The sequence below is a fragment of the Salvelinus namaycush genome, chromosome 27 (genome assembly GCF_016432855.1).
Source record: "Salvelinus namaycush isolate Seneca chromosome 27, SaNama_1.0, whole genome shotgun sequence".
In the NCBI taxonomy this organism is placed as follows: domain Eukaryota; kingdom Metazoa; phylum Chordata; class Actinopteri; order Salmoniformes; family Salmonidae; genus Salvelinus; species Salvelinus namaycush.
In genome coordinates this window covers 30519446-30535043 of record NC_052333.1, presented here as the reverse complement: position 1 = coordinate 30535043, position 15598 = coordinate 30519446, and the positions used below count along the sequence as shown (strand labels likewise).

Genomic DNA, 15598 nt, shown 5'->3' with positions numbered 1-15598 from the left:
TAAACGCAGTCAAATCCTCCACCCAGTATTCTTATTCTCAGCGCTCAGTCTTACTTATCAGAAGCAAAGGTGACCTGACCAAAGCTATGTTTGTCTTTCATTGTTTTTAGTGTTACTGGTTGTCGTTTTAGTCTGACGAAATGTAATTGGTTAAGAGAGAAATGTCATGGCTCTGTTCGTACTAAGTTTGAGTAACACTGAATGTGCAAAATATGAACCATTCAAAGTATCCATTATTCTAATCTATACCTGCAAAGGCTCTTGGGAGAAGTAGTGTGAAATAAGACAGTCAATTTAGCTGTTGTTTTTCTATGTATTATGGATTTCTATCTGCGAAATGTGTGCTTTCCCATTGATGTGTGTCTACATTCACTGTTACAACACGTAACTTACGTGTTTTTGATGTTTTCGTTGTATTGCCTGTGTCTCGCATACTGAAGGATCCTATTTAATCGCTAGTCTTTTGAAAGGTCAAGCAGATTATGTAGCAGCTCTCACAGATGTGACTTGTATTCATTTTGTCCAGAGTGCTAGGGGACTGGTTTACTGCTCTGTTATAGCTGTCAAAACGGTAATTTGACGTTATAATCATGGAATTTGCACTTCTGCCTGACACTACATAATGTGAAGTTGTACTATTGATGCTCATTGAGATGTACTGTTAGCATTGAAGCTACGTTGTTATTAAGGTGGTCCTCAGATCAACAGAAATAGTAGCTGTGGTAATGAATGATAAGGGGAGGAATTTTAAGTTAGAAAAAAGTGATTGTCATCAGAAGTAAAAAGAGAGGAGGTGTCATATGTAAAAAGGACTTCTGAAAGCAGGTTATCTATTTGAGAACCTTTCGTAGCCTTAACTAAAGCTAGCTGTGTTGTATTGTACTACTAATAGACGTAACTGCTAGTACATAATAGTATGATATACAAGTAATGAGTACATGGCACATATGTCATGACATTGCATTTCACCAGAGGAAAGGCAAGCGGTCATTCCTCATCACTGTATGTATTGGCTGGTGCAATCAAATTTCCCCTCTGGGGGATTAATAAAGTACTATCTTATCTTATCGTTCAATCAATGCCTCAGATCAGTATGTTCAAGGGAAATAAGTCAGATAGCATAGCTTGCAAGCCCTGTGTGTCTCATGGCATTGTAGGGTCTAATGAAACGACTGACTCAGTATAGGAAGTGAGGTTGACAACTAACTTGCCTTATCTCCACACACTGTCACCCTCTACCTCACCGTCGCCACACAAGCTCCCTCTTATCAACTGATGTCCGATTTTGATCATTTTCTCCCTTCATTTTATTTATTTATGTGAAACACGAGACATTTGTTATATTTAAGTGTGTTTTTCAGTATGATGATTTGTCAGGAGCCTGAATGCATGTGTCCGAAGAGGTACTACTGTTATAGCTCAGTAACCAAACCAGGAACTGAACCAGAGGTTCCAAATATGGCCAAAGGGGCAAAGTATGGGAATATTTTAGATGTAATTATTGTTGAAATACTACTACTGTACCCATTTTAGTGAAGTATTATACAATGTTTTGTTCAATTTAGCTTGAAACATTTTATACTGTACACAAAGATAAAAAAAAACCTGATTTGAAACATATGATTTTGTTATGTCAAGTTGTCACATTTATCTTCATTTATGAAGGGCCTTTTGAGCTCAGCGTGTTGGCCTGGGGTTCCATTCAGTTGTATCAGAAGACCAGAGTAATCAAACATCCTTATCCTTACTAACAGAAACCTGTGATGTATCTTACTTTAACCAGGATATCATCTATTTTCACGGTTGTCCCTTTTTTTTACCAAGAAATAATATCAATAGTTGCTTATTATATATCCTTCTTATTCTATATTGAGCTTATTTCAGTGAAAACCAAATAAAGCTTGGGAAAAAGTTACTTAATGTACATTTAATGAACAGAATGGGATGAATTCCATGGCGAGTAGATTGTATCCAGGACTGATTTCATTTTACTAGAGTTATATTAGAATAGTGTGTTGTTTACTTTGTTTTTGAGGACTTGCCAAAATGTAAATGTGTCTCTATTGTTTTCAAATTGCTGTGCACTGGTGTCATGAAGAACCTTGTAGTTTGTAGGAAATGTATACACTTAAATGATATCAAATACATCATTCCTTTGATTCCAAAACCACTACCCTCGTCTTCTTTGGTGTGTGTGTGTGAAGGTCGTGAAATGGGCATGGCATAGGTTATGGCAAATTAATGTCCCAAACACAATCACCTAGCGAACCATTCCAACATACAACATAATATTTAAATTATTTTAATGTATAATTGACCTATGTACTGTACATTGATACAATACCTCCAAACTGACTTTCCACAGCATGTCTGCATGCAGTAAAAGGAGAATCTGACAGCAAGCTTGTCATCTCCGACTGTCTCACTTTATTGTCCTTACAAAGAGAAACAGTCTCTTCAGATGAATGTGTACTATGCAGATACAGCGAGTGTAGCATAAGGGTAGTTAATAACAGTATTAGGAGCAATAATAACGACACTAATAAGAATATTGAGAACTGTGTTATTTCAAAAGACACATAACGAAGTACAAGGAGTATACATAAGATAACCGGCCAATCACGAGCCTGCTCAATAAATAGAGGGAGCAGAATAGAGCTCTGTGATTGGACGGGTTAGAAATACATGTCAACGATTCGTTACTTTTGGAGTTATTTTGTTTTCTGGTTTACTTTACAGAGGCAGAGAGTAGAAGTACATCATTCCCTTTTTTTGAATGAAAAAAATCATTTCTATATATATCTACATAGATTACAGTATCTTCCAATTGATAATAATGAGGATAACATTGATACAATAAGAATAATGTAATATTCAGTATGAAAGGTTTAAAAAACTAAACTTAAAAAAAACTTGTTAACAGTACCTGACAGCCATTTTAATGTTTCAACACGATGCGCCTTTCTCCCCATCACCCCTTGCTTTGCAAAAATGAGTTGGGGAATATAGAAAATTATCCTTCTTAAATACAAAATCTGCTGTTTCTAGATGTTTCTTCTCACTCACATTCCTTGCACAATCTTTTTGCTTTCCCACGCCGTTCGTTAACACATTCCACTGTTGGTAGAAAAATACATACATATGATAATATACATACAACAAATAAATGAAACGATGAGAAACCGAAAAAATACGAGATTGACCAAGTGCCTTCTTTATATCAGACCCCCCCCCCCATTTTTTGTTCTCTCTCTCCCTTTTCGATGTCTTCTCCTTTAAGTGCATTCTTTGAACCATTCATATATCATCTCTTCATTCAATACTGGACTACATATCCCATGCTTCCTCTTCATCTCAGGTAGTCCCTTCACGCCCTCCTTTCCTTATTCTCTGATTGGATCTTGCATCGCCAAACCTCATTCTTCCATTCATTCCTTCGCCAACCCCAAGGCAGTGTAGTTTTTACTTAGTACTTTCTCCCTCCCAGTGGAGGCTGGTGGGAGGAGAAATCAGTGGACTGCCTCATTGAAATAGCTGGTTTCAAACACATTTAATGTGCTTGACACACGTTCCATTTCAGCCATTACAATGAGCCCATCCTCCCATTTAAAAAGTGACACCAGCCTCCGCTCCTTCCCTCCCTCTCCATCCTCCCCTCTGTCCATCCTCTCGCTCTATGAGTTCATGTGCTCCACCTGAATGGCTGAGGTGGACACGGTCAGGCAGAGGTCCTTATGGGCCGACAGGTCGGTGACACTGACCGTCTTGTACTGGTGCAGGTCGAAGGGGCACGGCACACCCTCCGTCTGCGGGTAGCTGCCTTGCTGAGGGTTGTTGGGGTTCTGGGGCTGGTTCTGCCCTGGGTTCTGACCCGCCCCTCCGGGACCACCGCCTCCTCTGCCACGACCCCTCCCCCTGCCCGCTCCTCCAGGAGTGTGACCCTGGGCCTGCTGGGCGGCGACGGCAGCCGCCACTGTGAGGGGGTCAGGGTTGTGCTTCCGCATGTGTTTCATCAGGTAGGTCTCCTGGAGGAGAGGAGAGAAAGAGGGTGAGCGAGGTGGACAGTGCAGTGAACAATTACCATGCAGTGGGTCTTGGGAACAAAATGCAAGGGCTCGGCAGCACATACACTACCGTTCAAACGTTTGGGGTCACTTAGAAATGTCCTTGTTTTTGAAAGAAAAGGGCCAGCATCCCGGAGTGATGGTTGCTGATAATGGGCCTCTGTACGCCTTTGTAGCTATTCCATTAAATATCAGCTGTTTCCAGCTACAATAGTCATTTACAACATTAGCAATGTCTACACTGTATTTCTGATCAATTTGATGCTATTTTAATGGACAATTTTTTTTGCTTTTCTTTCAAAAACAAGGACATTTCTAAGTGACCCCAAACTTTTGAACGGTAGTGTACATACAAACTCAGTAATATGTAGTCTATGCAAATGACTGGGAGGAAATATAGGCCGAGTGTATATAAACTACAGTGGAGGGGGGGGAACTGTTTTTAACTACATAGCCAAAGCCTACCTGTACAGTCCTATACAACCCTATAGGTTACCATCAAGCCAGACTACTGCTTGTACTTGTTATTCAACTGTTTTCACTACCAACCAACTTACAGTTAATTACCTGAAGTAGTCATTCAAGTAATCTAATACTGCAGTTACTGAAAGAAGTACATACAATGAATTAGTCTCCACCCTCACAATTCCCTAGCCCCTCCCCTAAATGATAACATTGCTGAGCATCCCTTCCATGCAACAGGCCCCTCTCGCAAGTGGAGGCCTTGCACCTAGAAAGCAAAAGTGGGTGTGACACTTTAAGGGGTGGGGACTATATGTCGTTTGAGGAGGAGGGTAGAGGGAGGAGTTCTAGGGTGATTGGCAGGCGTACCGAGGTGTAGGCGCGGTTGCACAGGCCACAGGAGTAGAGCTTGGCGTGTTTGACCGTGTGAGTGGACAGGTGCACCTCCAGACTGGCCGCGTCTGTGTAACCGCGGTTGCAGTTGTGGCACTTGTACGGCTTGTCTTTGTTGTGCTGCCGGCGGTGAGACTGGGGGAAGCCATGAAAGAGTTAATACATTAGGATTATTTTTGACTATGATGTCATCACATCATTACGCTTCTGTTATTAACTGTACGTAACGATTTTAGAGCTAAGCGACGTTTTGCGATGAGAAACGTACAACCAAATAAATGTAAATTGAGATGATTAGTGTCCGTTGAGTAAGATCCGTTGGACTTGTGAATTGGATGTTGAGATGTAGTAGGCCTACCTGCAAGTTGGACAGCTGTGTGAACGCTTTCTCACAGCCAGGATGGATGCACTTGTAAGGTCGGTCCCCAGTGTGGATCCTACGGAAGTGAAACACAGTCTGTAATGAACTACAGCTCCCACAAACCCCAGTAGCCTGACTACTTCCGTTACAGCGTCACTCACTCCAAGGAACTGACAGGAACGATGGAAAGAGAGACATCCAATCCCAAATCAAACAAACTATCCATAGAGATTTCTTGATGGCCCTTCATAGATAAGAGTTTCCACCATATTGCTTCCTGGTACATCCAACCAGTCCTTTCAGATCTATGATTGAATGAGCAAAAACAGGGTTCGACATTAATGCTTGTCCTCTTGTCCGGGACAAGTTGTCGGACACGAAGAATATATATTTAAACTGTCCGAATGGACAAATAAAGAAAAAAATCCCAATATCTCTTGAAGGGGGCGGCAGCGTAGCCTAGTGGTTAGAGTGTTGGACTAGTAACCGAAAGGTTGCAAGATCGAATCCCTGAGCTGACAAGGTACAAATCTGTCGTTCTGCCCCTGAACAGGCAGTTAACCCACTGTTCCTAGGCCGTCATTGAAAATAAGAATTTGTTCTTAACTGACTTGCCTAGTTAAATAAAGGTTAAATAAATAAGTAAAATAAAAGATCCAGTAAAAGGCTTTCACCAGGAAATGGCTACAAAAAGACCCTCCCACAGTGACACAATGGATAGACATTGTAGAAGAAATACACCACATGGAGCGTATGACCTTTGCTTTAAGAACTCACAGGAGAGGTCAGGAACACTGGGAAAAATGGGTTTCGTACTTGAAAAAGGTCTAATTAAAAGATGTCAATGTAACTAATATGATGATACGATGATGAAGGTATGATGTGCACTGTAACTGCCAGATCTTTTTTGTTGTTCTTTTACTTTACTTTATTTGTACTTTCTTTGTGTTCCTCAATAAAAACAAAGTATAAAAAACATTTTTTTATTTTTTATCCCAATATCAAACAATTACTCTGATCAAAATTGGATGGGAGAGGTCAACATTGGAATAATATTCATGTAGGCTACATAAATAAAAAGCCTACAGGTCAAAGTGTAGGTGATATGCACATTGTCTACAGCCTCATGTCCAAACCCATGCTGACATGAGGGAGGCCCCAGAACATGTATTGAGACTTTTAATTACACAAATATAGGCTGAACGCTTTTATTAAAGAAGTCTGTGGGGATTAGGGGAGTTTTTAACTAATAAGTGGATGTGAGACACAATGAGTGAGAGGGAACCAATTAGAAGAAAAGAGGAGTAGATGGAACTAGAGGGTGTGCGCTGACGTGACTGCCCACTGTCCCTGTTTAGTAGTGTTTACCTGTGGTGCTGCTGTAAGTGACTGAGCTGCCTGAATGTTTTCTGGCAGAAGGAGCAGGTGTAGGGCTTGGCCCCGCTGTGGATGCGGATGTGCTGGGCCAGGTAGCTGGAGTTGGCGAACGATTTGGAGCAGTGGGGACACTTGTGCGGTTTGCCCTCAGTGTGGTTTCTAACAAGGGGATGGGGAGATGGAGAGAGAGAAAAGGAGAGAGAGATTGATAATGTATCAAATCAGCGACGAATGATCCAGAGATCAAATCATAATCAAATCCCCCCCAAATCAAGTTTTAGCGCAGATTGATTGACAGTGTGCACTTTTTGGTTGTTGCTGTGTCTGAGTTGCGAAACACAGTAGGAAAACAGACAGCAGGCACAGCACCCCTTTCCTTTCTCTCTCTTTCTCTCTCTGTCTCTCCACCTATGGTGTGCTACTGATGTTCTGGGGTCATTCTACAGAGGCCTACTGCTAAAGAATTTGAGTGAAGGCAAGCTCTTGTGTCTTTATCTTGAAACCTAAGGCGAAACATCGAGAGGGGCGTGTGAGGGAGGATATGTAGCCTAATAGAGAAAGCAAAGGGTGCACTTCACTCTAACAGCATGGTGAGGGTAGGAGGGGGAGTAAGGGAAAAGCCATTCATTCAATTCCTCATAAACGTTCAAGAAACCAAAGACTAGTTGAAGAGATGACAGAACAGATAGAACTGAAAGTGTCAGGGAAAGAAAATGAAGAAATCAGTATGGAAAGTTGTGGTCGTAGGATAGCTAAATGTACAGATCACTTGTCTGACAGAATTTTTTTACATTATGAAGCTGTTTCTGGTATAGTTTACCCAAAATTGCATCCTTTCCCCAAGGATGAACGTAACTTATTAGTCTTTGCTGTGGTTGTCCGGGTATCTAAAAGGTTAGAATGCAATCTGTCACTTTAAAAGGAGTTAACTCACCCCCTTCAGATCAAATGTGGTGTTCCACAGGGATCGATTCTTGGACCTGTACTATTTCTAGTTTACCAAACGCATCAAAACAACTTTCTCAGATTCTGTTTGCCAATAACATAAGCGACTTGAATTCCCAAAGTATTCTGCAAACCACACATAAAAAACATAGCCTCCAAGACAGCAAACAGCGCAGATACAACACTTGGCAACAGAGAAACAGCACACACTCTCCTTATAAAAGGGTCACTAACTGAGACATTTCGACAGAGAAAAAAAGGTGGTGGTGCTGCTTTGTCAAACATCACCAGAAATATAAATATTGGGTTTGTTTATTCTAAACCTGCGGTCATAGATATAGTTAATGGGCTTGTTTATTCTAAGCCTGCGGTCATAGATATAGTTAATGGGCTTGTTTGTTCTAAACCTGCGGTCATAGATGTAGTTAATGGGCTTGTTTATTCTAAGCCTGCGGTCATAGATATAGTTAATGGGCTTGTTTGTTCTAAACCTGCGGTCATAGATGTAGTTAATGGGCTTGTTTATTCTAAGCCTGCGGTCATAGATATAGTTAATGGGCTTGTTTATTCTAAGCCTGCGGTCATAGATATAGTTAATGGGCTTGTTTGTTCTAAACCTGCGGTCATAGATGTAGTTTTATTGGGCTTGTTTATTCTAAACCTGCGGTCATATATGTAGTTTTATTGGGCTTGTTTGTTCTAAACCTGCGGTCATAGATGTAGTTTTATTGGGCTTGTTTATTCTAAACCTGCGGTCATAGATGTAGTTATTGGGCTTGTTTACTCTAAACCTGCGGTCATAGATGTAGTACAATAAGAGGTTTTGTAATCAGTATTATTGGGAGCAATACTGTCTCATTTGATTTGTCGCAATAAAACCCTATGTATCTAATGCAGAGTGGTTATTCATATTGTAATGGTCAAATTCAAAGCCAAATATAGATAAGTACATTGGTATCACAGCACTGAATTTGTAGTGATAGTGATTGTCTTTACTAACAATCCTTCAATCTTGTGTGATAGTCTATATTCTGCAGTCACCTATTCCCTGAAATCAACCACCACACACACACTCACACACATACACGCCAGGGAGGCAGCAGTACCGTGTGTGCTGCTGTAAGTGACTGAGCTGCCTGAATGTTTTCTGGCAGAAGGAGCAGGTGTAGGGCTTGGCCCCGCTGTGGATGCGGATGTGCTGGGACAGGTAGCTGGAGTTGGCAAACGACTTGGAGCAGTGGGGGCACTTGTGCGGCTTGGCCTCCGTGTGAGACTTGGCGTGGATCTGCATGTCCGACTTGCTGAAGAACGTCACCGCACACATGCGGCACCTGGAGGATGGGTAAGAGAGAATGGTAAGTGATGGAAAACGAGCGAAACAGAGATATACTGTTCAGAGATGAGGATATGTTGAATGGGGAAGAAAAATCTAGGGTCAACTTGGATAACAAATGATGAGTGTTAAGGACTAAAAAGTATGTAAACACAAAGCCTGTAATCTACCTGTATGATTTGGTCCCATCTTTGTTCCCATGCTCATCCTCATCATTTGATAAGTCATAATGGTCGGCAGTGTGGTGCTATAAACAAAGACAAAACAATGTTGTTTGTTTAATAAACAACGCTTTGCTTCACTAATCCTGAAGTAATGACACTACAATATGTAGCCTTAACACATTTGATCACTATGGATTGACTGGGGAGATGCAGTGATCTAACCCCCACGTAATACTGAAGATAACTTCTATAGAGGCTGTAAGTCCTGCCTCCCCCATCTCGTCATTGGTTCTTAGGAGCATATACCCACGTGGGTGATTGAAAGATGAACGAGGTCCACACTCCAGTCCAGTTGGTTGCAGTAAGGCACCTTAAAGTTGGTTGCCAACCGCCATATAAAATCCACAGAAATTACTAGAAACTAACTAGGTTTCCCCTTTAATCTGTGGATGAATTGTTGGAGTAGAGAACACACGATTTTGTGTGAATCAAAATCAGTCAAAATTCTACAAAGATCCAGCAAAAAAAAAGGACCATGTACATTTAATGTAGAATAACAACCCAGTGTTTATATCCCAGGACAAAATAGCAGCAACAGCAAGCTAGCTAGCTAAATGTCCATGAATGTTAATGTGTTTCGACCTGTCCTCAAATGAGTTTTGTTCGTTTTGATATTTCAACCTGCGTGTCCTGACCGTGTCTGGTGTGGATGGACAAAATCAACATGTACGTGATGGCGCGTGCCCGGGTAGTCAGCATGTTAGTTCTTATGTGACATCACTTAAAATCTCAAATCACCTGCCCCCCAGCAGCCAGGTGTGCCAGAATCAGCGCATCACTTCCTGGGGGGAGGTTGGCGCCAGCCCTCTGCATCATCGACTTCTTCTTCCTGCCACGCTTCCCGGGCGTTGGCATGACAACAGGAGGGATGACCAAATCCTCTTTCTTGTCTGAAACAGGGACATAAAAACGGGATGGGGAAAGGAAGGATGGAGGGAGGGAAGGGGAGAGGAATAAAGCTCTGATTAAAAGAGACCAAAAAGCACACAACATATCCCATGGGCCTCTCTGCTTGGTGAGTAACATCCAAAGCGGTCTCTCCTGGTATGCAATGGTGAAAGCAACAACACGTGAGTGGTAAATCACCCCACAACACAGAGGCATTTTAATCTCTTCATATACTGGAACACCTGACAGACTTCATCGCTGCAAAAAAAGAATTGGTTAAACTCAACTGCCTATTTGGACAGTGTTGCACAGCTACATAACTAAACAAAATTGATTTCGCTTTTTTGAATGGGCCAGATACTGTAGTTTGTATGTTTTGGATGTTATTCCAAGACAAAGATTTATCAACTTTTGGATGATCACATTCATGGATAGAACTGCACCACCAGAGAACATAGCAGCGTACTCCAGAACATTCCTTTGGTCCTCCAGATAACTTCCTTGGACCATTAGTGGGAGGGCATCAGATCATATTCTTCGACATTCAGATTGGGTTTTTGGAGTCAATATAACTCATATAACTATTGGACCATCCACAGGTCCCAGATTTGATCATCTTCATATGTTGTGCAATTTATAGTGTGAGCTTAAATACAGTCTTCAGTAAAACACTACATCCATGCATCCTACACATTTGAAGACATTTTATACATTTTCTTCGTAGCTTATGACAGGGCTTACTGCAGCGTTTCCCAAACTAGGGGTCGCCTGATTTGAAAATGGGGTCGCGCTTGGTTCAGAGGTGCGCTTGGTTCATAGAACCCGGGGTTACGTCAGTGACCTCTGGTAGCCGCTAGATGTGGTTGTAATAAACAGGAGAGGTTTCTGTTTTCTTCCTACACATATGGCTTTATCTTTTGAATGGTTTTAGCTGCAACATATTATGACCCCGTCACTGAAAGATAAGACTCCACGTGTGGATGTGTCTGACGTTTCCCTCTATAATGCCCACATGCCGCGCAGCAGTCATTAGGATAGAGAGGACGGGACCAGACACTAAATCCTTTCTACACAGAAGATCATAGTGGGGCGGCAGCGTAGTCTAGTGGTTAGAGCGTTGGACTAGTAACCGAAAGGTTGCAAGATCGAATCCCCGAGCTGACAAGGTACAAATCTGTCGTTCTGCCCCTGAACAAGGCAGTTAACCCACTGTTCCTAGACCGTCATTGAAAATAAGAATTTGTTCTTAACTGACTTGCCTAGTTAAATAAAGGTAAAAAAAATATATATATATATACAATTATTGCCTGATGGTCTTCTGAACTTCCCAATACCTTTCTGATACATGTCAGTCACTTCAAACCATACTTCCTTACTGTCAGACTGATTTGTCATAGCCCCAATTAAAATATTATACAACAACAAAAAAAAGAGATCAAAATGGGGTCGCGGGCCAAAACCGTTTGGGAACCTCTGCCTTACATTATCTCAGCACAGAAAAGTCATTTAAAAAGCAACTCAACTGCACATCCAAACCTGGCTTCAAACAGTCCAGAGTGCAGGTAAACACAACCACAGGACTGGCCATAGGCTAAGGCTGCAGATGCTTTACTGCTAAGCAGTAGGGATGGATGATGGCATATGGGGAGGAAGTAGTAGGCTAGGTGAGGCAGGGTGGAGGGGAGATGGAGCTGGGTACTCACTGTGGCTGTAGAAGTAGAGAGAGGAGTGCTGGCTGCTCTCTGACAGAAACCGAGAGAAGAGGAGAACACACTCAACACACGGAGCTCACTACCCGGCTCGCTCCCTCTCTCTCTCACCGCAGAGGTTGGGGTGGCTGGATCAGGTCAAGGGTTAGTGGCTGGCTGCTGGCAGCGTGTTGCCGGGGTTAGCTCAAGCAGCAATGTGTGTGTTACTGTGTGTTTGTGTGTGTGCGTGTAATGCATGTCTGTGAGTGTTGAGGGTTGAAGTTTGTGATAAAAAAAAAAAAAAAGACTAGAAGGTGGTTCCACCTTTGCTGGGTCAGCCCATATCAACAACGGGATGAAATAAAATACAAACAAATGCTCAAATGAATGTATGTCTGTATGTGAGTGTGTGCCAGTGAGTCTGCTTTGCTTGTTGATAAGCCAGGAAAGGTTTGCAAGCCACTCAGGCACACAACCTATCACAGTGCGGGTTTTGAGGAACGGGTTTTGGGGAACGGGGGAATGCGGTGGAGGTTTTACCTGTGTTTGTGGGGTGTAGTGCGGACACTATCATGGTGTTGGCAGGGGGTCCGGGCACGAAAGATTGTGTGGAGGTGGGTTGAGAGACCAGGGTGCCTTGGGGAGTGGTTATCACTAGCCCCGCTGAGAGGGAGAGAGAGACGGTGACCTGACTGCACCACACCCCTCCCAGGGAGAGCCGAGGCACACATTACACACACAATGAAATACTGAGGACGTTTACGTTGGTTCTTTCTGTATCTTTGAATATATAACATGATTAGACCAGACAGAAACAGGGAGGAGGCACGCATAGAACAACCACAGAGGACAGCCAGACAAACTGACACTGGCAGCGTGTCTTGTTTACTCACCTGCCGTCATGATGCCCGTGGACTGGACGGGCACCACCGTGATATTCTGTGAGGTGTGCGGCTGGTGCAGGTGACCGCCTAAGGCGTTCAGTTGGACGCCACCGACTCCACCTTCCTGTTTGGGCACCACCCGGCCTCCCGTGTCCATGGTGAGCACGGCGGCGGGATAGTGCGAGGAGTGAGAGAAAGACGGAGAACCCTTATTGTCCGGACCCAACTGCTCCTTCATCTTGTTCAGGAACATGGCGTTTTCAATCTATAGTGGAGGGGTAGTGGATCGTAAAGGAGGGGTGGAAAAGAGAAAGACAGGCAATAGAGAGAATGGGGTGAGATGCCAAAAGGAAATGAGTAGCGGTGGTAGAGGTTGATAAGGGAAGTGGAAGAGAGGAGGGGCAGAAGTGATCATTTGGGGAGGCCCGTTGTTTTGTTACTTACATATGTATTACAGTGAATTTGATGTTTTGCCATCCTCACCTAAGGTGCAAACTCATTATTTGTTAGCGTTAACTAACATGTATTATTTATTTATTTGCGACACCACCATGTACATTTCAAGATAAGGTCCAGTAATAAGGTTTCTACCTGTCCTTGTACTGTGGGAACGGGAGACCAAAAGTATGATGAGTTGAAATGGGAATCTTCCATTATTTCTGTAATTGAAAAGCAACATAGCTTATAAACACCTGCTCGCCCTGCGTCGTCAGTCGAAACGAGACCATGCCCATCTCAACTGATGTCTGGCCAAAGTTCTTGATCTCTCGCAACTGCTAAGCATATCCAAGAAGTTGAGTAAAAGAAATTAAGAGTTTTGCTCAAGGGAATGGGGGACGTTGAACGATACAAATGCTGAGCTAACACTGTTTTCTTCACTGGCATGCATTTTGTCCACTGCCAATAGATTTAACTAAAGATAGAAAAGTGTGAGCCATATTGATTGCAAGTCTCCATTGCCCCCGGACAGAGTGTCGTTGTTGGTCAGGATTGTAAATGGCACATTAGTGTTTACATACAAATAAATGCATGCAGAGCGCAGTAGCGGGGATGTACAGAAAGAATGTTTCATCAATGGCTACTTATAACCTCTAGCAGTCTACAGATGAGATCATAACAAAAAAATATGGATACATTGTATTGAATGCATAATAGAATATTTAGCTGAAATATTTTAAAATGCAATGCAACTCCCTGAAACCTATTGGCTAGCTTCTCTCACTGAGTTACATGGCAGGAGTGGGCACTACAAATAGCAAGGAACAATGGCAAGTCTGTCATTGAAAACCATCCCGCTAACGTTAGGTGTATAACGGGGAAGTTATTTATTGGAGCTTTGTAACTCAATACACCAGAAACAGAGACGTGTCTGCTAACAATTCTGATGGGGAATATTGAGTTATGTTAAGTTATAGTATTTCCTATCCCAGGCCAGGGCACACATAAGACAGCTTGCCAGCCAACGGGATAGCCACCACTACCTACAATAAAACACTCGTCTACCCTTTATTTTAGCTAACAGTATGGTGGCAAGCGTGATAGACTACTATTGATAGCTAGCAACAACAGATGAGTGAAATCTGAGCTAGTTAGCTAACGTAGAAGCTACCTAGCTCCTTGAGGTTAGCTAGCTACAGTAGCTAACTTGCCTCCATTAATTTCAGTATTGTTAGCTAGCTGGCTACTATGCGGCCTATTTTTAAGTCGACAATAAACAAATAAACTTCCGCTTGAAAACAACAATGTCACAACCCCTACGCCTCCATCCCTCTCCCTGTTCGTCACACTGTGAGAATAAAAAATAAAAAAACGAGAAAAAAACGTCGACGCCAATGCCCCTGTGCGAGACGCAATTTCATGTAGACTTCCGGCTATCCAGACAGAGGGGAGTAGCAGCTCATATGAGTTGCTCTGTCAAACAGAAATAATTAACGATTGAGTAATAACTCGATGTTAATTACCGGTGTTGGCGATTCCCTCTCAACCCCGGGGCTCCCTCGGGTTGGGACAGTTCGGAAACTCAGTCCAAATCCGCCCAAACCCTCAGATTCTCCGATTTTTTTCCCCTCGATTTTTTTCTTTTTCCCTCTTGTGGGTCTGCTCCGCTCTACACTTCCGGTGCCGAGAAATTGATTTCCGGTCTTTGGGAACGTATAGAACTATTTAAATTAATGTGATCATATATTTAGATGAATTGATGATAATATGGAATATACTTGTTATTGCTGGTAGCCTTCCACTATCGATGATGGCTGATAAAGGTATACCACAGTACAGGCAAAGAAAGGGGTTTCCAAACTGGTTTCCCTGGTCTTATTTACAGAAAAGTGCAATATTTTTTTATTTATAAATGATGCTCCCCCATCATATACGTTTTGGACTCTCTCTCTACCGCACCTGCTGTCTCTATCTGTGAATGATCGTCTATGAAAAGCCAACTGACATTTACTCCTGAGGTCCTGACCTGTTGCACCCTCTACAACCACTGTGATTATTATTATCTGACCCTGCTGGTCATCTAGGAACGTTTGGCCATGTTCTGTTATAATCTCCGCCCGGCACAGCCAGAAGAGGACAGGCAACCCCTCAGAGCCTGGTTCCTCTCTAGGTTTCTTCCTAGGTTCTGGCCTTTCTAGAGAGTTTTTCCTAGCCACTGTGCTTCTACATCTGCATTGCTTGCTGTTTGGGGTCTTAGGCTGGGTACAGCACTTTGTGACATCGGCTGATGTAAAAAGGGCTTTATAAATACATTTGATTGAATTTGATTGATATATTGTTCCCTCATATTGTAGCGAACGGAGGGAGCAGGAGGTGCACCCTGGTCTCTGGCATGAATACCCTGGTCTTCCATTTGGTAGGAATTGTAATGTAGCACAGAACGCTACACTGCCCTCTCCAAACGGGAAGCTACATCCCCTTGCTTTCCCTAACCTCAGCCCCCTTACATCCCGAGCTGTGTGTTCCTTCTGACACCAGTGT

General features: G+C 42.7%; 1 protein-coding gene across 5 annotated transcripts; it reads right to left on the bottom strand.

Annotated features, from left to right (window-relative positions):
• Window positions 1–2404: 2404 nt before the first annotated feature.
• On the bottom strand, window positions 2405–14720 carry LOC120022486 (zinc finger protein 384-like). Of its 5 annotated transcripts, XM_038966408.1 has the most exons (12): window positions 14581–14720; window positions 13211–13278; window positions 12629–12884; window positions 12276–12398; window positions 11751–11789; window positions 9898–10049; window positions 9106–9182; window positions 8709–8933; window positions 6649–6816; window positions 5278–5356; window positions 4896–5054; window positions 2405–4025 (listed from the first exon to the last, which is right to left on the bottom strand). In XM_038966408.1, the coding sequence occupies exons 2-12, from the start codon at window positions 13271–13273 to the stop codon at window positions 3675–3677; spliced, it is 1692 nt and encodes a 563-aa protein (XP_038822336.1). In that variant the 5' UTR covers window positions 13274–13278; window positions 14581–14720; the 3' UTR covers window positions 2405–3674. The 5 variants fall into 5 exon arrangements, with proteins under 5 accessions (XP_038822336.1, XP_038822340.1, XP_038822337.1 ...); XM_038966412.1 differs by lacking the exon at window positions 6649–6816; XM_038966409.1 differs by lacking the exon at window positions 11751–11789.
• Window positions 14721–15598: the final 878 nt, after the last annotated feature.